The following is a 21943-nucleotide window of genomic DNA, read 5'->3' as shown; positions in this document are numbered from 1 at the left end:
GATAATTCTATCCATGTTAACGAATTGCTACAAGGATTGCTCGATAAGTTAATCGCCGATTAACTTAATCAGTGTTCAAATCGGCAAAGGATGCTTGCAAAATTCCGAACTGTATAATTCATTATGTCTCTAATCTAATCTCTCTTTCAATTCATTGGAGCAACAAAAGATTATAATTCCATCCACGCAAACAAACAGTAAAGATATTGCTTGATAAGTTACTCGCTGATTAATTAATCAGAATTTTTAGTCTGAATCGTTCCAAAATCGTCCTTTCGTCGTTACGTCATGTTGCATTTTTTTGCATGCAAAGTGAAATGTATGGCTGAAAGCTAGACTAGCTATGCCTTATCCTACTGTTATAGAAGTTATATTTCTCTATAATGCAACATGAAATGGGATAAGGAGTATTAGGTAAGATAGTGTATTAAATTTTTGTATATATTATATTTTTTATTACTTATTTTATTTACTTTACATATTTATTCTTTATAGTTTTAAAAAACTTATGTTTTATTAAAAGATGAAATATAAATCAACCATTATTTATAAATAATTTAATATTATGCTGTTCATCAATGTGTAGAAATTTTCTTCAGCAAAAAAAATTTGTATGACTAATTTAAGAAGATAAGCAACGTACATAAAGCATTTAAAGTTTATTTATACGGATGCAGGAACAAATTTTTGAGAGTTATCTTTTTCTGTTATTAGTTCGTATTAGAAGATAGTAGATGGCGTAGTAATCGTAGTATTCTGATAAGAATGTATTCTGATAAGTAGAGACACGGTAGGTAAGCGTCTCGCGCCAAGTTCTGAATGTACATGGACGCAGTGTGACGAGTGACGATAACAGGAGCATTACAAGACTGTCGGACTGACTGATTATTGAGGATATCTGCCTTTTGTTAATTAAAAGAATATCAGGTAATATTATATTTATAATGGACAATTAATTACTAAAACAATATTTACATGTATATTAAATAACTAAAAGCACATTATCTTATATGTTTTACTTTTATAATAGTATTTATTAAGTAGAAATTTGATTAACATAAGCATATCATTTATTGATGACTGATTGGTTGTGTATTAAATAAATTGCTTCTTTTTTTTTCAGATATATATTGAAAATTCTTTTAAACTTGTTGACGTAACACATAATTTTTTGAGTAAAGGACAAATATTTGTAAACCATTATGCATTGGGTCAAGATCTCATGTATTTTGTGCTTGTTTGGATGTTTTAAAGACTTTCGGCCTTCTGAATCGTTTATAACCGATTATTTGACTGGGTGGAAAAATTTTACAGCCAGTGAAGTTAGTTCAATGAAGTGATTAAATAGATATGAACGCGCGTTTAATTTTTTAAATGATATTGAGAACACATATTGATCTTTCAGGTGAATCACGAGATCTATCCTGTGACTACATATAGTTACTTATCAACATTAATACTTGTGTTTCTGATCACAGATTTTATTAGATATAAACCTATCATAATACTCTGTGGTCTTTCTGGTAGTATAACTTTTCTTCTAATAATACTCGGGAAAATCGTGCTGATTTTACAGATTGCTAAATTCTTTTTCGGCTTGTTTATGTCTGCCGAGGTGGCTTATTATACTTACATTTATGCTAAGGTAGATAAAAAGCATTATCAAGAGGTCACAAGTCACACTAAAGCAGCCTCTTTATTTGGGCGCAGCATATCTGGTGTTGTAGCACAGTTAACAGCTTCCTTTGATTTGTTAAACTATCATCAACTTAATTATTTAACTCTTTCAGGTACGTAAAATAATATAGGTTTAAAATATAAGTTACATGTATAAATTTTAAATATTTATCATGATATATTTAAGTTTACATAAAATTTTACAGATGAAAATTTTATATAGATAATTTGTATGAACTATAAACAATTAAAATCGTTCAATGAGGAAAGATTTTTTATTTAATTTTATACATGTAACATTTTATAAACATTTATATATAATATAAAACATATTTAGGTAATATATATTTTTTATACTACATTTTACATATTGTAATATATTTACGGGCTATAATTTTCAGCCATTGGCACTGCGACAGTCTGGTCACTCTTTTTGCCTCCTGTGGGTCAGTCAATTTATTTCCATCGCGTTGACGTTTCCAATAATGAAGAGATTTCATCTACTACTGTACAACCGACGATCGATCAATTACAACAGCTGAGTAATTCACAAAAATCGTGCGACAAAAATAGCAAAATGAAGCCAAACACATTGCTTCATAAGATAAAGAATGCGTATGCGCTGCTGTGGAAACACTTTGTGCTAGCCTACACTAATTATCGTGTGATCAAGTGGTCGGCTTGGTGGGCTTTGTCTACCTGCGGTTATCTTTTGGTCGCCACTTATTCGCAATTGCTTTGGCAAACTGCGGTGAAGCCGGGTGATAGGATTTATAATGGCGCTGTGGATTTTGCATACGCGATCGTAGGTAAGGGAAAAACACTCTTGATATAATAATCTTATTTAAATTAAAATCGACACATGAAATTGGAGAGGAAAGGATAAAAGTATGAAACGCGCCATCTCAATTAGTCAAAACGCAGTGACAGAGTTTGAGCGATAAAATTTAATAACAAGACAATCTCTTATTGTTTATGTACACTCTACCGGCAGGAATGCCTGGACACATAATACATATACATATACATGTACATATATGTCATATACATATCAAAATGTCCAGGCATTCCTGCCGGTCAGTGTACATATACAAGACAGGAATTACAAGACGGGAATGTCCTATATAATCCTTATTTTGGACTTTTTAAAATTATAATGTAAATTAAACGAATTAAGTAAACGTATATAATAATATAAATAAATAACGTAAATAAATAATATAAATTTTAATTAAAATTAGGTAACAGACATAAAAAAATCGCAAATTATGCGAAAATCTATGTAAAAAGATTTTAATGATAAAATAACACTGAAATAAGTACGCGCACAAGATCGAATAACATAAGATAGATAACTTACTGATGAAACGAAGACAATTGCAAACCTGAACATGGTTACAAAACACGGAGGAGTGCAGTAAGACATAATTAATCAAAGTATGCGTAAACGGACACCAGTCTGTCTACGTATGCTCGCGTATCGATCGTATAATCACGTTCGATACACGAAGAAGATACACCAACGAACTGGTATCTGCTTACGCACACTCGTTCTCCGTGCTTCGTAACAATATATACGAGTCTGTAACTGTCTTTCTGACTGCCTTAAATATTTTTATTTTATTTTTATTTATTTTTTGTTTATGAACTAAAATGAATTAAACTGAATTTTTTTAGGGATGAATATCTTATACGTTTGCGAAATACGCATTAATACTTGCTAAAAAATAAACAAATAGAATAAAATTATAATAGTTTTATTCAAAAACAGATAATTGATATAAAAAGTACAAGGGATATATAACAAGATAACAATAAGCATGTGAACCTTTTACTAAATTACTCAACATGAATTTGCATCGATCTAAGCATATATAATTAGAGAAAATGTTTAAAGTAATCAAATTATAGTAATATCTGTAGATATTATGTAATCTTAAAATCAAGAAACATAATTGTGCTGAAGCATAATGATGTGAGTTACATTATATCCATTATCATTATATTTTATTAATTTGTTAATTGTTCATTGTCTTGTGCAACTATATAACCTTGATTTTCTAATCGTTTGTAACTTATCTTCAAGATAAGCTTACAAGCGAATAGTATTTAATTTGTGTTAATAACCTCGATAGATATTTCCTTCAATCTATTATACTACAGATAAAACATTTTGTCCAAATTATCAATCTATTTAAATATTTTGATAGAGAACAGATTAAAAAATAAACAAATAGAATAATTATAATTGTTTCATTCAAAAGCAGATAATTGATATAAAAAGTACAAGGGATGTATAACAAGATAACAATTAAATAATAAGATCAAAGAGCGCAGTTAAAAAAAGAACTAATTAAATTAAATTATATACATTAGGTAAACTTCTCAACAGTATTCTTTTACGCAACTTTTTTTTATCAGGTGCAATAAGCGTATTTTCTGTAGGAAAGATACGGTTCAACTGGGTTCGATTCGGAGACATAATCTGTTCTGTATTCGCATTCTTAGAAGGATCTATATTATTGGCATCTTCTTACAGTTATAACATTTGGCTCTTATACGCCGGCTATATCATATTCGGCGTAATTTACCACACCATGGTCACTGTCGCAAGGTGAATTTCTTAATTAATACAATTAATATCAGAGGATTTATAACAAAAATGACTCTCGTTAAAAAGTTCTTCTAAAAGAAAGAAAAAAACAACAGATAAATTTTACTAAAATGTTGATATAATAGGTTTTATACATATACAATACATACGGTATATATGAAAAATTATATATGAGACAATAATTATGTGATGAAATAAAACAAGGACTTAAATAATCGTTATCTTTTAAATTTTATTATTAAAACAAAAGTTTTTTATGCTGTGTGGGGTATATATGAACTTTACGGTATCTGTCGAAAGTTGAAATAATTTCTTTATTAAATTGCGCATAAGGGAGGAAAAAATGAGATTGTTTGTTTTTGCTTGTTTATAGCTTTGAAGTTGCTAAATGTATATCTGAGGATAGTCACGGCTTAATATTCGGCGTAAACATATTTCTCGCATTATTAATGCAAAGCCTGCTGACGCTTATAGTCGTCAATACGATTATGTTAGATATTAGACAGCAGGTAAGAATTATATGCCGATAATGCATCAAATTTGCATATTTCCTAATAATATTAGTCTTCGCTTTTTAGTTCTACGTTTACGGCGGTTATTTTATGGTCTTGGCTGTGATATACATTGTGCTGAGCATAATCAATGTTCTGCGATATCGCCGAGACATGAATCACATTCAACGACGAATGAGATAACTTTTCATTCTACAGTATATACTAATATAAAACAGGTTGAATAAACTTTTATTAAATTCAACAAAATCCGTTATGCAAACTATTTTAAATCAAAATTATAAACTAATTATAAATTGGAAATTGTTTTATTTTTCCTTAGTACATTTCTCAATGTTGAATTAAACAAATTTTTTATTGTCTAATTGTAGCAACTTTTATTGAAATTAATAAAGTTTTGGAAAGAACCGATTGCATCTGTTATTATATTTATTAAGAAATATGTATTTTTTACAATAATTTTTATAATAGATTAATTAATGTTAGTGATAGGCATATTGCACAATCCTGTCTGCACGTTGTCTTCTGACTAAAAAATATATATCTTGAATATTAATTACATTATTATTTTGAAGGAAGTGTACAAAAAGGAAAAACCAAGGAAATGATCTAGTTTTAAGGAATGCGATGCAACCGTCTGTCGCTACTGATATTATTGTAGTATCGATTTTATTATTTGTATATAGCTGTACAGAAAAATCACGTTTACAATTGTAAAATCGCTTAACGCTCAAGCTCGATTGCGTTGGATTTTTCTCGATAGCGCGATTCTAAACGTGTCATTCTCAATCGCGTTACCATGCATTCTTCCGATACACAACAAGTTTCAAACGATTTCTCAATTATATCACAGAAATACAGACTTTGAATTCGAGTGACAATTTGAAGACATACAATTACAAAACCGTGTTCATAATGGGTGATTAAAAAATTCGTAGAAATCATAAAAAATCTGTGCGTGGACGTCAATTAGAAACGATCGAGTTTTTTTTTTTTTTTTTTAATCACCTCTGACTAATTTCTCAGAAAGAGAAATACATCGACGTTTAAATTATAAATTTACGTTCCTCCAAGCGATACACACGCATATCTTGTTGTCTATTACAATTTTATATACAGTTTTCGTAATTGTTGTTTATAACACTTAAAAACTACTATAAGAGTTAATACGGTGTTATTATAAAATGATTATAGCTATATTTATATTCATAATATCGTCGATCTAAAAAGTGTATAACAAAGTCTACAGCATTTACGACAATAATAATATAATTAATAATAACGAGTAAGCACTCTGGGATTGCTATCGATAACAATTGACATATCCAAAAGTATATCTGAAAATTTTTTATTAGACATTAAAAGTGCAATGAATAAATAAAAAATATCAACAATCAATATAGTTTGTATAGCTTAATATTTGCAAATAGAAAGTAATTATTATCACACGCAAGTCACATACGTTAACGCATTCCTGTTAATATATACATATTACAAAGTTATACTTCAGAAAATAAATATTTGATAAAATGCGATAATGCCGTAGATTACAAAATTGAGACGTTTCCTTAACATCTCGAGAAATACGACACCTCCTTCTCGTTATGTTAGGCACAAATATTTCTATACTACTGAGTAGCATATTCATTCTAAAACGTTTTACAACGCGCAAAATTTTTATTATTTACTAAATTGAAAACTTGGTTTTCAATCGTTTTCAGTAATTAAAGATTTCAACAATTGTAAGATAAAGATCTGCAACTTTGCAATGCAGTAGAAATCGTTTTAGGGCCATTTAGCATCCAAAGAAATAGTCAAAAAGCTACGGAAATCATTTTCTTCGACACTAAATAATCCTAAATCCTTTCTCTGGTGCAAAGTTAACCCTGTCAATGCAATCTTATACTCGAAATTAGCTCTATTTAATATTGATATCAAGAATGCCTTACATAAAATCATAAACCCTTCGTCCCGTGACACAGGATCAAATCTTTGCTCGAGAACATGCGAGTTATCTGAGCTATAAAAAATTTGGAATGGAGATGCAAAAGAGAGTGACAAAACACATGCCACATTCGATTCAATTCGAGAACCTGTAAATCCCGTTTATGCCTAAAACCGATATAAAATCCGTGTATTCTCGATATGTTTCTAGCTATATGCATACGTATATGTACGTTCGACTACTCTGTAATATTTGATATTTAGACCAGCGCCTCCGCTATATCCGTAAATCTCGAAGATTGTCCATAAATTTTTTGTAAACTTGTACTTGTTGCTTTGCATCAGGTATCTGGATCGTTACGTGTATTGTACACGCGCATATTATCGAATGTTCGGAAATTTTTCGATAATATTCTTTCCTAGACATTGCTTCCCAATATCGATAACGTGTCGATCAGCGGTTCTTAGATATATACCGCTTCTCGGTAAAAAGTTACGATAATGCTCCTTGGTTATTGTTAATACGTGTTCTCTCTAAGCATATCTCCAATAATCCTAATTTCAAAACTTCTCGAAATAAAAGATCAGGAATTGTAAATCCTTGCTTCAGTTCTCACGCGGTATCCTTTCGCGGTAATTGTTAATTATGAAATTGCTACTAAGTCTTTCGTATTTTTATATGTGTTTAATTGGTCCGCAGATACCGATCGATGTTAGAATTTCTTTCAATTCTTGTAAAGAGAACGAATCTTATTGCGTTAAAATTATCGAATCTTGAATGTCTAACGTACCGTAGAATAAAATTGCTTATTGTGTATTACAAATTATCAACACGTGCTCTGTTTTCTTTTTCGTCCATAGGTGCGTAAAATGCTATTACTATTGTGGTCCTTCTCCATGAAGTAGAGTGAGTATAGCGTTTCTGAGAGCGAAATTCGGGGTGAAGGAAGTATCGTGCAACGGCTCATTTGTCATCGGACTGGTGTATTTTCCGCACAGGAACCATTCGTTTATAGCTGCCCTTTCGTAAGTAAATCCATCTAGAAATAATTAATCGGCCACAATTAGATTTATCAAGATAGATATTTCGTATAATAGATACTTCGAAGTATTTTTCTGATAAAGAAACACTTCTTTGTGATATTTTTACCTGAGCACTGCACAGGTTCTTTCATTATCTCGTGCGTTATAGGACACAAGAATTCATGGGGAATTTCAGATTCGTCTATATTCTCCATAACATTGCATTCTTCACGCTTCAGCCAATATAATTGCTTCTTCAATATCTCCATCGCCTATAACGATTTTGATATAATGAATTCGATACAATGAGCTAGATAGAATTATCGTAATGTTGTGCATTATACCTCTTCGTCATCTTCGATTTCTAACCGGGATATCAGTTCATTCTCTGACACGGATAACAAATGTCGCCCTGTCAATCCCAGAGCTAATACTTTCCTGGACAATCTAGATAATTCAATGTCGTTCAACCACTTCAAAGTATCATATAGTTTCCAATCCGCGACCTGAAAAAAATTTTGATTACATTCAATTCAATTGTTTCGCTCATTTCGCATAATCTAAAACTGATTCATCTAATTACTGACCCTTTTTTTTTTGTTTCTCAAGCTGTCCATCAAATTACTTTGCGACACCAGTTGCTGAGGCACCTTCCAAACCAGGATAGTCTTGTCCAATGCACCTAAAAATAATTATTGTTGCGGTAAAATATTTTCATGCTTACTGATGCTAATTATATTTAATCTTCTATGCGAAATGTGAGAATAAATAAATTCTGAATACATTTTTTTATTTAAGTTTAAAATTTGTAGAAACAAGATTCGCAAAGTAACAATTTAACTTATATAAGAAAAAGAAATGTACAACTTGAGTATATAGATTGAGTTATATAAATTTGTAATGTTGTGCAATAAATGTAAGTCAAAATAGTTTCAAGACCTGTAGCAAAAAGTGACGTGTCCTCGGAAAATGCACACGACGTAACAAGACTATCATGATCCTCCAAGACGTACAAACAGCTTCCGGAAAACTGAAAGCACATCGATCTTCATAAATATGTCCTCGTGTGTTTTTTAAAAAGCGCAATTGTCTTGATCGCTTACCACGCTCCATATACGAGCTGTTCTATCTGTCGCGACACTACCTAGAACTTCTCCGTGGACGGGCGAAAAACGGACGCACATTACGTTTCCACCATGCCCGGTCAAGGACTTTTTCTCCTTGTAACGCGTTCCGGTGTTCGGTCTAATGCTGTCCGAATCGGGTAATGAATCGTTTGAAATAATTACATGCCACAGTTTAACCAACGAATCGTTGCCGCATGTTGCCAGTAGATATATCTGCTGGTTCACATCCGGGTCTCTTGCTGCAAACAATGCAAACAGCCGATATTTATCGTTGATTTTTATATTTTATATTTTTTTAAATAAAAATTTCTCTAAAGTAATGGATATATATTTATATTAATTTATTGATTTTTTTAAAAGGCTTAAAAGTAATAATTAAAATAGTTTTTTCCTACACGCACTGCACATCAGAGAGCCTGGAGTAGGGCTAAAGTCGCATCCTTGGACACCTAGATCGTGACTCGCATCGCAAACCATCAATGCTTCGGAACCATTCTTCTCGTCTAGAGTATCGAAAAGACGCCAGGTGCCCTCATTGCACGCGGTCACTAAATATCGGGAATCGTGCGTAAATGCAATGGCCGATATCGCATCGGCGTGACCCTCGAAGACACTGTAAAGTTGCCTAACAATTATTATTAACTGTCTAAAAAATATATAATCTATCAAGTAACTTACAAAACTTGCATCAAATTTTACATATATACAATATATATATATATATATATATATATATATATATATATATATACATAAAATTACTGCGCGAAACAAAATCTCTTTATTTAGATAGATTATATTTATATTTGTAACTCAAAATTTATAATTTTAAGATATCTTCGAAATCCGAATTCTCATTTGAGATTCTTATTCAGAAATTTTGTTTCCTAATTACAAATTAGTAATATATTCTATACATAATATTGATTTGTTCTATTATATTGAAGCGTACGTACTGCAACTGATCCATAGTTTCCACGTCCCATAACATTGTCTTCTCGTCGTCACCAGCGGTAGCGATCTTCGTGCCGTCAGGCGACCATCGACTCACGCGGATGCCTGTTCCGGAATTGACGAAAGATGATTTTGCTTGTTCTCCAGTCTGTCAATAAAAAAAAGTGCCAGTAAGAAACACAGCAAAAAATTAAACATATAATGCTATTTGCATTAAAAAACAGTCGTTACTTCTGTGTTCCAAACTAAAGTCGTCCCATCGAGAGAACAGGAGGCAAGCATTGAACCGCACGGGCTAAATTCCACATAATTGACGCTGTAGGTGTGAGCGTCGAGTGGACTGAATGGTTTTTCCTGTATTTTAATCACCTCCTCCCCATCCTCCTCTTCCGTTTCGACGCTCCAAATGCGTACTAGTTTATCACTACAAGTGAAAAAGAATTAAATAATTGAATATGGCTAGTTTTACAGTTTTAAAACTTACCCTGATGCCGAGGCTAAAAGATTATTTCGGTGGAAGGCAACGCTGTTCACCGCACCATTGTGCTCTTCCAATCTTTGAATCAATCTTACTTCGTTAGCGTACGTCTCGACATTTCTCATTAGATCGTGTTCATGCATAGTGCTCTAAAATGGAGAACCTCCGTTAATCCTATTATTTGTAAATTATTATTCGCGACCAGCCTACCTTTTCAGGATCATTCACGAACCACTTCGTTCCAACATTTCTTGACAGTTCCGAATCAATAGTCAAGTTTCCCGCCAAGTCCCACGCGATTACTGATTTGTCGTTAGAGCCTGTAATTATATTAAATGTCAATTGTTACAAAACAAAATCATTAACTTTTTCGGAAATTAGAGATATTACCTGTCGCTAATAAGCTTCCGTCACGTGAAAAAGCGCAGCAAGCTATGTATCGATTGTGACCGGAGATTATCGTTACGACCTTTCCTGAGCTCTATAATTGAATTTAAAATTAATAAAAGATTGATTGCCAAGTTTGAACAGTTAATTTTTCTTCCAAGACAGGTCTCTTACTGTTTCCCAAATTACTGCCGTTTTATCGAGGCCACAGCTGGCAATATATAATCCGTTGCTGCTGAAACGGACGCAAGTTAAGGCACTGCTGTGCTTTTCCATCACTCTGCAAAGCTGTACAGTAGCAGTAGAGGGTTGGGCCTCGCACTTATTCTGGCTCACCGTGACTTCCCACAACTTCACGTCGTGATCGTTGCCGCACGAGACCAGTTGATAAAGCTTGGTGTACGGCTCGTTACCTGCGATAATAATTATGTTACCTATCATGTAGGATATCGTGTCTTTTCTACTTGTCCAAAATAATATATCTGGAATGTTTACATACATGTGACTTCTTGGAAAGTTGAGAAATCGCAGCAAACCACCCCCATGTCGTGAGCATCATCGATCGAGACAAGTTCGGCGATGTCCTGATTGCTAGAGGTACAAGTGTCGATCAGTTCGGCAGTGGAGAACAGCTTTAGGACACCCAACGTACACGAGGTGATCAGCCAGCTCGAGTCCGGCGAAAACGACAGGCTTTGCACGGCACCCTCGTGCTTTTGAAAACACCTTTAAGTGGTAATAATATGTCTCATGATAATTTAATCGAAATGCAAATTGAGGAGCTAAGAAGGGAGTAATATTAATTTGCAAAAAGCCTCGGATATTGGATATTTTCATTAAACTTTTTAAAACAGAGAGCATATCCTCTGTAAAAGGTCTTGCCTGATTAAATTGCGATGAATCAGATCCCAGATACAGACTTGCCCGTTATCTCCAGCGGTCGCGAGTAACGTCGAATCTGGCGAAAATCTGCAGACTCTCACCGCTTCGCCGCCTACTTGCACCATAGTATGTATCTTTGTCCCCGTCTTCGAAATGATATAAATTTACATTAATGCACAAGACAATCGTCCCCGTTTTCGAAATGTAAATTTACATTAATCCAAGATAATAATCGCTAGAAGCTCACTAGTCGTTACAAAGCTTGTTCGTTACTTCGGATTTTTTCACATTTTTAAACCTACACGCAAGTTCCAAAGCAGCGTGGTACCGTCTATGCTGGAGGTGGCCAGCATAGTGGACTGGGGGCTGACCTTGACCGAGGTCACGCCGTACTTGTGCCCCATCAGAGGCGAGAAGTAAGCCTCCACGTAGCCAGTGCCGGGCTGCCATTCCCAAACCCGGACGCGTTTGTCCCTGTGTGTTAAAAGAGAGGAGTGATGCGAACTTAATTCACAGCGCGCCCAGCACCGCGGAATTGTGTGCATATCGATAACCGATATTTACCCGGATCCTGTTACCAGAACGCAATCACCGGCGAAGTCGACGCTGTTTACATCGCTGGTGTAAACTGTCAGAGTCTGCAAGGCTTGAACGTCGCCTATGGCAGTCATGTTTTTTCAGATTAACGGGGTTCTTAGCTGTAAAGACGTATGAAATATTAATCAGCTGTATTGTCACTTTTCAAAGTCAAATCTACTAATATCTACTTTAATGAAAAGTGTACAACATAAACGTTCTTCAATTTCTCCACGGGAAACGATACACACAGCTCGAATATATTGTCGCCTCTTTTTGTCGACGCTGTTAAAGATTGATGAATGCGCGAATTAAGCCGCAGGTGAAACTGTCTATCGATTAAGAACGGAGTTATATATGACACGTAGACATCCATGACAGATACTGAACGTCAGAATATCGACGAGCGCGATATCATATCTATCATTATGTCATAAGCCGTTACTTTGATGATATCAAATGATTATGATTTGTCATAGGCATCTTTAAAATTTATGTATTCCTACGTTAGGGGTATATTCTATCCATAGCTGTGTCACGTGGAAATGTCGCGAGAGGTAACAAGACACGGGACACGGGAAAGCACCTTTAACCTTCGCCTTTTAAACGCTCAGACAAAAGGTACCTTTTCACGTTGACGCTCGACGCTCATTTTCAGCGAGCAAAAATCTTTAGAAATAATATTTTTTATTTATATATAAAAAATATTATTTCTTGGTCACGTGGTTTCGCTTTGACGCTAACGTCAAAGAAATGAAGTTGAATTTGTTCAATATCCAGCGTCGTCGCTGAATCGTCGTTGTCATTGATCATTCCAGTATAATCAAAAATAAACTTCGAAAAGAGAGAGTACGTAAAATATTAATTATTTTCAAGTAATATCTTCAAGTAGTAATATTTTACAGATATATATATCTTATATATATATATAATATTATTTCTAAAGATTTTTGCTGAAGAAATGAACGTCAAGTGTCAACGTGAAAAGGCACCTTCAGACGTACACGCGTCCCTCAATAATACATGTATCCTGAATCGACTGACTGTTCTACAGGTGGGCAAACGTATAAAAGCAGGTCTCTGAAGTTTCTGAAAGTCGGACAGCCCTTGGCATTGACCGCCGCGCGTCAAGGCATTCCGTCGCGATTGATCCACCACGAACATTAGTTTCATTACCGCAATTATGACGATTCAGCATTCAGGGACGATTCGTCTATATTCCATTTTTGTCTGTAGACTAATCGCCAGCAGTCGCAATTTCGTCATTTAAAATTCGTTTGGTCTCGAACAAGACGAAGTCGCCTGACTCTTTTAGGGCGCCAGGGAAAGTTCTAAGAGCCGCGCTGATAATTTCTCCAGTTACCTGCATACACATCGGCCCATTCTGTTTTTCATTATGTACTTCGGAATCTATTATGAGCGAAATGGCAATTTTCGCAATATGTAGAGACAGCAGCGTTAGACAGTGGCGCGTGCGAGCTCTATATCGCCAACGCTGACGTGTATGTACATAAAAGCCATCGATTGCACTTATCTGTTCCATCTACGAATGAACGCAAACATTACTGCATCATTACAGCCTCGATGGGTATCGCGGTTCAAAAAAGAAAATAGCTCGCTATATAAAGCATCCGTTGTCCACCGTTTATAATTAAATAATCAGATAAGGGCACGGCACACGGGTCCCGGCGCGGCAAATGATACGTTCGCGATGGAACTGTAACGATATAAACAAAAATATATTGTTCGCGCACATACGGCTGATAACACGCGATGTTACTTATCTATTTTGCGCGCCAATACCTAACGTCTGCAGCGAAATGGATTATATTTATTTGAAAAAAAAAAATCGAACTATATTGCATGCGACATATGCGACTAACGTCGCTGCTTCGTTTGTATCACGCAAATTTAGAGAAATCTGTGATAATAATGTCACGTTATAATATACAAAATACCATTAATGATGCAGTTATTCTAATCCCGTAATATGCGAAATTACTAATCATGTGAACTTCATTTTACGTTATAAAAACATAAATAAGTATATGAAGGGGAAATTAGAAATCTTGTAGAACGTGAAATTATATTAGTCGTAAACTTCATGTTATGAAAATATAAATGAGTACATAGGAGGAAATTACAAATCTTATAGAATATTACATTATGTTGACTGTAAATTTCGTCATGTTACGAAAATATAAATGAGTATACAAAGAGGAAATTAGAAGGCTTATGGAATATGAAATTATATTAACTGTAAACTTCAACATGTTATGAAAATATAAATGAGTTATACATACGGGGAAATTAGAAATCTTATAGAATACACAAAATTATGTTGACTGTAAATTTCATCATGTTATGAAAATATAAATGAGTATATATAAGGGGGAAATTAGAAATCTTATAGAATACGAAATTATATTGATCATAAATTTTACTATGTTATGAAAATATAAATGAGTATATAAAGGAAAAATGGGAATTTAAATCTTATAGAATACGAAATTATATTAACCGTAAATTTCATCATGTTATGAAAATATAAATGAGTTATACATAGGGGGAAATTAGAAATCTTATAGAATACACAAAATTATGTTGACTGTAAATTTCATCATGTTACGAAAATATAAATGAGTATATATATAAGGGGAAAATTAGAAATCTTATAGAATACGAAATTATATTGATCATAAATTTTACTATGTTATGAAAATATAAATGAGTATATAAAGGAAAAATGGGAATTTAAATGTTATAGAATACGAAATTATATTAACCGTAAATTTCATCATGTTATGAAAATATAAATGAGTATATAAGAGAGAAATTAGAAATTTTATAGAATGCAAAATTATATTAGCCGCAAATTTCATCGCGTTACGAAGAATATGAATAAGGGGGAAAAAAAAAATATATATATATAAGAAGAAAAATAATATTATATATGAAAGGGAAAATTAAAAATCTTATAAATGCACTGTAAGTCGGTGTCAATCGTCAATCGTCACTCGTCAAACTGAAATCGACTTCATCTGTTCACGTTCGAATAAGACGCCGGCGTTTACCGAGGAGTTAAATGACTTCAAAACACCGTCAGTATTAGTCGTCTCACCGACGTAAAAATAGCCATTTAATAATAATTCATCCGTTACGGCTCGCGTGGGTGGCGAGCCGTTATTTAATCCGTTATCACAAGCCAATGAACCTCTCAATTAAATTATTGACCAACAGTAAATCAGGAGTCGATCAAGCGGAAAACAAATCGACGCCTCGCCGAGGGGGATCCCTCCCTGCTAAATATACATTTGTTTTAGAATCGTTACCAGTTCTATCTTCCCAACTTTGTGTACGGCGGACGGGGCGGAAACGTCGTTCGCGTCGGTTTCCGTCGGCTATCTCTCGTTCAGGCAAACGAGAGACAATCGTCGTTTCTCCGCGTACTTACTCACTCGTAGCAAAGGCACATGTTCCAGACACTAGTCGACGGCTTTCGGCGGTGCCTCTCCGTCGCTCTCTCCGTCAACGACGAGCACACACGCGGCACATGACGTTTCTCGCGTCCGTTGATTCCTCCGAGAGAGCTTTTACGCGTCGCGAGACGGTGTCACATTATTTCCCCGCGATCAACATAGCCGCTCCTGCCGACGAGACACTTCAAACAGGATACCCCGGACAGGGCACCTGTCACAATGAAGTTAAAAGCGCTAAACGCATGTCCACTGACCGCTCAGATCGATATTACAGAGGCGTAACGCGAGATATAAACTGCCGGGCTCACGCGCCGCAAAATGTTACATCGACATGTAAAACTGTCTCTCTCCGTTCCGTCTTCTCTGTTTTTTTCCTTCCGCAGCCTCGCCGAGTGGAGATAATTTACGCCTATCCGGCATTACGCAATCCCTCGGCGGACTGAGTAAATTGTTTTGTTATTCGAGGGAGCGCTATAAATTCGCACCGGCTAGGCTGTTGCGTTTTTCGTTTAACACATATATCTGCAAAATCTATATATATATATATATATATATATATATATATACACGTATAATTGTTAAGATATTTACATTGTACGTTTATTGCGCCAGACTAGAGACCCTTTACTAGAGACTGGCCAACTTTAGGAATGCGACCACAAAATGGCGGCGAAGTCATATGTGTGTGTGTTAATACATGAACTCGATATATGTGTGCGCGCAGCGCGCGTTTGCTTATCGCTGTCATCCGTTGCACGTGAATTCTGCGCTTCTGTTAGAGCTAAACAACCTAGCCCGAATGTGTGTGTGTGTGTGTGTGCTTTGCAATTTAAACAAAATTTAAAGATTATCGCCATATCAAAATATTTAAAGCCAGTAGAGGTAACTCTAGCTATGAAGAAGATGATAGAGTTATTGCTGGTGATTTTTTAAGTAAGCCCAAAACAAAAGAAATTACAAAAAAATGCCACTTGTCCCTGATTTTTCCACAAAGGTCATAAACTTAGGAAACATTGAAATATATGTGTTGTACTACATTGCCGGATATATTCTCTCCCGTATTTTAATATATAACGTTGTGTGTGAATTAATTGTGTTTAAATTCCGCTGGATCTGTCACATACAAACCGATTTCAGAATGTACAAAATTCGTTCAGTTAAAATGTTTTCAACGTAATACGCTTTTTTTTTGTCAATAACAGAACATTTGAATACTTTTATGAGATGGAAATTGTTATCAGGCAATATCTTCCATACTTAAAGAAAAATTTTGATGCGAAAAAATATGATATGGTAAATTTTTTTAAAGAAAAAATGCAGTGCATTCAATGCGATGCGTTGAAAAACTGCCATAATAACATACAATCTAAAAAATAATGATGCATTTCATTAGGTTTCGACTTCGAATAAATAATTCCAAAGTCCAATTACCGAACAAAGTTTACAATAGTAAAACCATGGCTATGCATGCGATAGTACGGTAGTTCAATTAACTATTTATAGCTATATACAAAAGAAAATAAATGTATAAAAGAGTTTAATTAAATATTTAATTTAACTTTGTGTGTCATTTAAAAAATTAAACTTGTATTCTTTTATTTAACGTATTTAATTCATGTAATTATTTACTGGATTATATTTTATTTTACATATATATTGTACCTGCGTTAAAAATAAAAATAATAAAAACAAAAATAAAAATAATTACCAAACAATGTTTTTTCTTTCGGCATTATATTATTTGTAATTACTATCAATTGATTCCCTATTATTTAACAATATGTTATTTCACTTACGAAACATTTTTCAGGACATACATTTATACATCACTATATTCATATATATTTACATCATTATTTATACACTAGTTTATACATCATTCATCAGCGATAGCACTATACATTCGGAGTACAAGCGTATTTCAATCCAAATTTTATACCCCGTTCGCGCTCCGTCAGCAGCGTTCCTTATTGGCGCTGTCATTTTGTGGGCCCAAGTCACGTGCACCGATCACGCGGAATCATCGAATGGCCAGTCTCTAGTAAAGGGTGTCTATATTGCGCGAGACGAGCCTGCAGCGGCATAAATTCCAATTATTTTTTTCTTCAATTATCTCACCATGCAGGAGCCTGTCGGCAAAGAAAAGCGACGTAAATTTAGAAAAACTGAAGTAGATTATTGCAAAATATATTTCATACGTGGCAAGTGCGTCGCGTCCACTTCGCGATAATTAATCCCAATTAATCCAGGTTTACCGGGTCCCGAGGTATATGCGCCTCTATAAAATTCATCGAATCTCAGGCCCGGGCCCTGGGAGCGGCGCTCGCTGTTCCTGGGCGAGGCGCATGCGCAGACCGCGTCGGGGCTGGAGCACGTGAATCGCGAACGGCATGTGTGCAGTGCAAAGTTGTAAACATGACAGCCGACTCTCTGGCCGAGATCGCCGGGGAGACTCAGCGTTGTTCACGGATTTTCTGAGACGGTTTGGTGGACCCGATGCCGCTTGGCAGCAAGCCGGCGTGCGTCAAGTGCGGGACTCGCGAGACCGCTCTGTGGCACTCCACCGACGCCGGTAACTTGTGCAATGCCTGTCTGGAGGACGAGCGGAACGCCGAGGCGGGCTCGTCCTCCAGGGCGGACGAGGAGGCGGACAAGAGTGGCTCGTTGAAGCCCAGGAGGAGCACGCGGATCACGAGGTATTGCAACTCGAAGGCGACGGGGCCGCACAGAATTGTGCCCAAGGGCAAGGGTCGCAGGAACCTGTTTAAGAAAACGGTGAGTGAGCGAGAGATACTCCTCCAACTTTTGCAACGAGAAGCATGGCAGGGTCTCCTCGAAGAGACGCGTAGAATCGTCGTGCAGTCGCTTATATCTAATTGTTTTGCTCGCAGCCGGTCAAGGCACCTACAGCCACCGCGACTCCGGTCACCAGCAACTTTGTGTTCTACAAGGGCACGTATTTTCAAGTCGGAGATATAGTCTCCATGCAGGACGTAGACGGTGGGATTTATTACGCCCAGATACGTGGCTTGTTGACGGATCAGTATTGCGAAAAGAGCGCCGCTGTTACCTGGCTGTTGCCCACCACAGCGAGGTGAGATTCTTTGTTCCATTAATTTCGTCAGACTACATCATAATAATGTTATGCAGTATTTATCAATGTTAATCTCAATATTTTAATATCGATATTAATGTTACCTGATATATCTTTTAGCCCTCCACCGGAAGAAGGCTTCATTCCCGAGACGTATATAATCGGACCGGAGGAAGATTTACCTCGTAAATTGGAGTGCATGGAATTTGTAATGCATGCTCCGTCTGACTACTTCAAGTTGAAGAACAGTCCCTATCCACCTCCACTCACGGAGAAGGGAGCGGGCTACATATGGACAACTCTTAGAAACGAACTGGCTATATCTAAAAAATGACAGTAATTCTTCATCGACAGTAATTCTTCACGTGTCGTTAGTGTCGCTCTAAACTTAAAATAATTTCTATATGCAAATATTTTTTTTTTATACTTTTATTATACTTTTAGTCGTGTGTATTATTTTAATTAAGAATGCTTAGACTGTTGAATTACGAAAATGCATAGGACTCACAATACTTGACATGACGAAAATTTGATGTACGCTGAATATATCGCTGTATAATATAGAAATGATCTTGCGAAAAACAATACACATTTATAATAATGCCATTTTATTTATTAAATATATCTTCATTACAATATAACATTAATGCTTTGTGTTTTCAGTGAATAACTGTGGACATGTATTTTTTACATGTAACGGAACGCGGAGCCTAGATTACTAGATTGGACAATCGTAAAGTTGCCAATACCATAGTTGAATTCGTGAACCTTTGACATCGTTTTAATATATCTCCTATCATACACGTGTAAAAAATTTAAGAAACATCCTCTCGTCTTACCCAATTTCTTTCTTTATTCAGTATTCAAAAGTTTCCCGAAACTGGTTTTTTCCCTTGTAGTTTATACTCTTTTTTTTTTGCCAGAAGAGCCGTGATTCGAGAGAGATAGCGGTTCATCCGTGGCCTTTAACTCTGGTATCGTTGAGACGGGATATACGCGGAGGTAGCAGGCAGCATTGGTGCGTTCTCGCTTGCTTGAAGGGAGGGGAAAAGTGTCCTCGGTGCGACGGCGGTGTCGGTTACGCTCGGGATGACAGTAGTGACCAGTCAGCTGGGTGCCAACGAGGTGACGGCTGGTCAGAATTTGAGATCTTTTATGGCTTGCGGCAAGTCAGGCAGCTTCATATCCTTTATTTGTTGCGGTATATTCATGTTCTTCACCGCCGAGACAGCACGCGCGGGCGCTGCTGTGATTCCCGCCTGCACACACCATACGGATGGAAGAAGTGCGGAGAACGGACATGTTTCAAGGAGGACTCAGGGTGAACGCAGGGGTGAAATTTTTTAGCTGGGAGCGAAGGGCAAATGACGGATGACTACACGGCGTCGACGACATTTATTACTCTTATAAAGCGACATTATGACATTTACATCATGAAGGCACTCGGTTTATGCAGCGGACAATTACAAAACAGAAATGCATCGCCATGCGTGTTACGCAAACGCTCACGCTTTATTAAAGCTACGAAGGACTTTGCGCTGTCTACAGTCTTGGATAAGGTAAAAAAAAAACGAAGAAAAGTAAAAAAATAGACGAATCACAAATACAGATACGCGCGGGAATGCGACATTGTACAAAGTGGCCTGATTTACTTAAGGAGGGGGTCCCAGAAGGACAAACGGACGGGGTGAGCAAGACCGCCCAGATTTGTAAGTCCCCTAAAATTGATGTTACGTCAATCAGTCCTACCTGCCACCACATCGGGTATCTTCTACAAATCGCTGTACCGGTTATGCATGCATATAGCTAAAGCGCTCAACGGACCGTTTAAGCGATTAACGATTTTCAAGCTCAGTGACAGAAAATAAACGTATATTGCAAAATTGGCCGTACTAGCTTGAAACATATAAACGTTAACGTTCTATCTCATGAAATGGGCAATGAGAATTTGTGGGACGTAAGAAGTTAATACAAGTTTGTGCGTCGCGATCGATAATCCTGACTGTGAGTTCGTTACAAACTTATTACAGTCGTAAAAGTCAAACTCGTTCAGTATATCCGAGTCGAGAGCACAAATTTTGAAAGAATTTTGAAGATCACAGTCAAGGTGATATCGGGACTGTAATAACAGGCCGCACTTACCTCTTGCTTCTCCAACTTGTTCTGATCCTCGATCCTCGTGAGAATCTCGGTCATGTTGGTCTCGAGGACCATACCGCCCATCACTAACTCATTGAGTATGTAATGGACTTTGTCCACGTGAAAAATGAGATCAAGCTCGCACACGTTCTCAAAGCATTTGTCCAGGGTCTCGACAAAGACCTGTATCAGGTCTAGGATTCCCAGTTCCGACTCCGAACTGTCGACGCAGAACACAAAGTAGAGCGTCGCGTAATGCCGATAGATCAGCTTGTAGTCGGATCCGCCGATCAGACTACCGCCCTCCAAGAAATTGCACACGTTGTCGTCTCTCTTCGAGACCAGCTGAAACGTCTCTTTTATTATCTGCTGCTGCATATCCTCGTTCTGAAGCAGAAAATATGCGGTCTTGTGTCGCAACGATCCATATGTTCGCGTCTTCCTATCGCGTTCCACGCGGTTGCAATTTGCTCGGCGGATATCTCGACGCCGAATTTACGTCGCGCGTCGTCTCCAACGCAGATTTCATTATAATTCGTTAAATAAAAGAATTTAATTTGCAGAATTTACGTGCGGTAAGTGGAAGAGATTCAAACGGCATCCAACGTATACTTACGAAGTACTGATAAAACTTGGAAAGCCGAGGTTTCCCATGATTATTGAAGACCAGGATCGCCTTAATCATGTCTGTATATGTTCGGAGTCAGTTGGCTTCGCTCGACCTTACGGTAATCCTGTCGTTACGCTCGGAGCGCACGGTCATTGGTGCGCGAGAGGTTATGTTCTACGACCGCGACTGTCCTCCGATCGGTTTAATCCTCATTACTTCTTTCCGGTGAGTTGGAGATAACTCTGTGTGTTATTCAATAATTGATAACTAATAATGGAGAGAAAAATTCTGATAAGGTTAGCTGTCAATAACTGTCAACGTGTCTGTCAGCTTCAGACGAGTATCAGTCATCAGTCTATAGTGCCCTTTTTCTTTTTTAATCGCTTCTGCACTCTTGCCGCTCTCCAGCACTTTCTGCACCGCATCGAAAGGGAGAGGGAACGGTGC

At 36.3% G+C, this 21943-nt stretch overlaps 4 protein-coding genes across 11 annotated transcripts; 2 read left to right on the top strand and 2 right to left on the bottom strand.

Annotated features, from left to right (window-relative positions):
• The first annotated feature begins 248 nt into the window (after positions 1 to 248).
• On the top strand, positions 249 to 5075 carry LOC112465162 (thiamine transporter 1-like). Its single transcript, XM_025032590.1, has 8 exons — positions 249 to 414; positions 784 to 927; positions 1124 to 1322; positions 1406 to 1790; positions 2079 to 2486; positions 4099 to 4291; positions 4665 to 4800; positions 4870 to 5075. The coding sequence occupies exons 3-8, from the start codon at positions 1203 to 1205 to the stop codon at positions 4984 to 4986; spliced, it is 1359 nt and encodes a 452-aa protein (XP_024888358.1). The 5' UTR covers positions 249 to 414; positions 784 to 927; positions 1124 to 1202; the 3' UTR covers positions 4987 to 5075.
• Positions 5076 to 5450: 375 nt separating this feature from the next.
• LOC112465149 (WD repeat, SAM and U-box domain-containing protein 1-like) lies at positions 5451 to 16120 on the bottom strand. 8 transcript variants are annotated; one of them, XM_025032559.1, is made up of 18 exons: positions 15629 to 16120; positions 12163 to 12296; positions 11901 to 12072; positions 11599 to 11744; positions 11216 to 11442; positions 10891 to 11129; positions 10720 to 10810; positions 10540 to 10649; positions 10336 to 10478; positions 10083 to 10275; positions 9854 to 9999; positions 9293 to 9522; positions 8874 to 9136; positions 8710 to 8800; positions 8358 to 8452; positions 8115 to 8276; positions 7898 to 8042; positions 5451 to 7787 (listed from the first exon to the last, which is right to left on the bottom strand). In XM_025032559.1, the coding sequence occupies exons 2-18, from the start codon at positions 12267 to 12269 to the stop codon at positions 7627 to 7629; spliced, it is 2721 nt and encodes a 906-aa protein (XP_024888327.1). In that variant the 5' UTR covers positions 12270 to 12296; positions 15629 to 16120; the 3' UTR covers positions 5451 to 7626. The 8 variants fall into 8 exon arrangements, with proteins under 8 accessions (XP_024888327.1, XP_024888333.1, XP_024888328.1 ...); XM_025032565.1 differs by having other exon boundaries at positions 9299 to 9522; XM_025032560.1 differs by having other exon boundaries at positions 15633 to 16120.
• Positions 16121 to 17994: 1874 nt separating this feature from the next.
• Positions 17995 to 19348, top strand: LOC112465152 (GATA zinc finger domain-containing protein 1). Its single transcript, XM_025032570.1, has 3 exons — positions 17995 to 18428; positions 18545 to 18747; positions 18868 to 19348. Exons 1-3 carry the CDS (start codon positions 18150 to 18152, stop codon positions 19079 to 19081), a joined length of 696 nt encoding a protein of 231 aa, XP_024888338.1. The 5' UTR covers positions 17995 to 18149; the 3' UTR covers positions 19082 to 19348.
• LOC112465153 (AP-3 complex subunit sigma-2) lies at positions 19335 to 21890 on the bottom strand. Its single transcript, XM_025032572.1, has 3 exons — positions 21503 to 21890; positions 20890 to 21273; positions 19335 to 20006 (listed from the first exon to the last, which is right to left on the bottom strand). The coding sequence occupies exons 1-3, from the start codon at positions 21569 to 21571 to the stop codon at positions 19884 to 19886; spliced, it is 576 nt and encodes a 191-aa protein (XP_024888340.1). The 5' UTR covers positions 21572 to 21890; the 3' UTR covers positions 19335 to 19883.
• Between the last annotated feature and the right edge of the window lie 53 nt (positions 21891 to 21943).

The sequence above is a fragment of the Temnothorax curvispinosus genome, unplaced genomic scaffold (genome assembly GCF_003070985.1).
Source record: "Temnothorax curvispinosus isolate PA1 unplaced genomic scaffold, ASM307098v1 QBEX01014930.1, whole genome shotgun sequence".
Taxonomy (NCBI): Eukaryota; Metazoa; Arthropoda; class Insecta; order Hymenoptera; family Formicidae; genus Temnothorax; species Temnothorax curvispinosus.
Note: the sequence above shows the minus strand (reverse complement) of the source record. Positions and strands in the feature narration are given on the sequence as shown.

Bases quoted from the DNA above. Each gene is read 5' to 3' on its own strand.
- LOC112465153 (XM_025032572.1), bottom strand. From the start codon at position 21,571: ATGATTAAGGCGATCCTGGTCTTCAATAATCATGGGAAACCTCGGCTT. The intron at 21,274-21,502 runs GTAAGTATACGT...TTTCTGCTTCAG, and splicing joins CCAAGTTTTATCAGTACTTC to AACGAGGATATGCAGCAGCA. The intron at 20,007-20,889 runs GTAAGTGCGGCC...TGGTGTGTGCAG, and splicing joins ACAAGTTGGAGAAGCAAGAG to GCGGGAATCACAGCAGCGCC.
- LOC112465152 (XM_025032570.1), top strand. From the start codon at position 18,150: ATGCCGCTTGGCAGCAAGCCGGCGTGCGTCAAGTGCGGGACTCGCGAG. The intron at 18,429-18,544 runs GTGAGTGAGCGA...TTTTGCTCGCAG, and splicing joins GGAACCTGTTTAAGAAAACG to CCGGTCAAGGCACCTACAGC. The intron at 18,748-18,867 runs GTGAGATTCTTT...TATATCTTTTAG, and splicing joins CTGTTGCCCACCACAGCGAG to CCCTCCACCGGAAGAAGGCT.
- LOC112465149 (XM_025032559.1), bottom strand. From the start codon at position 12,269: ATGACTGCCATAGGCGACGTTCAAGCCTTGCAGACTCTGACAGTTTAC. The intron at 10,000-10,082 runs GTAACGACTGTT...TTTTATTGACAG, and splicing joins CTTTAGTTTGGAACACAGAA to ACTGGAGAACAAGCAAAATC. The intron at 9,523-9,853 runs GTACGTACGCTT...AATAATTGTTAG, and splicing joins GAAACTATGGATCAGTTGCA to GCAACTTTACAGTGTCTTCG.
- LOC112465162 (XM_025032590.1), top strand. From the start codon at position 1,203: ATGCATTGGGTCAAGATCTCATGTATTTTGTGCTTGTTTGGATGTTTT. The intron at 1,791-2,078 runs GTACGTAAAATA...TATAATTTTCAG, and splicing joins TAATTATTTAACTCTTTCAG to CCATTGGCACTGCGACAGTC. The intron at 2,487-4,098 runs GTAAGGGAAAAA...TTTTTTTATCAG, and splicing joins TTTTGCATACGCGATCGTAG to GTGCAATAAGCGTATTTTCT.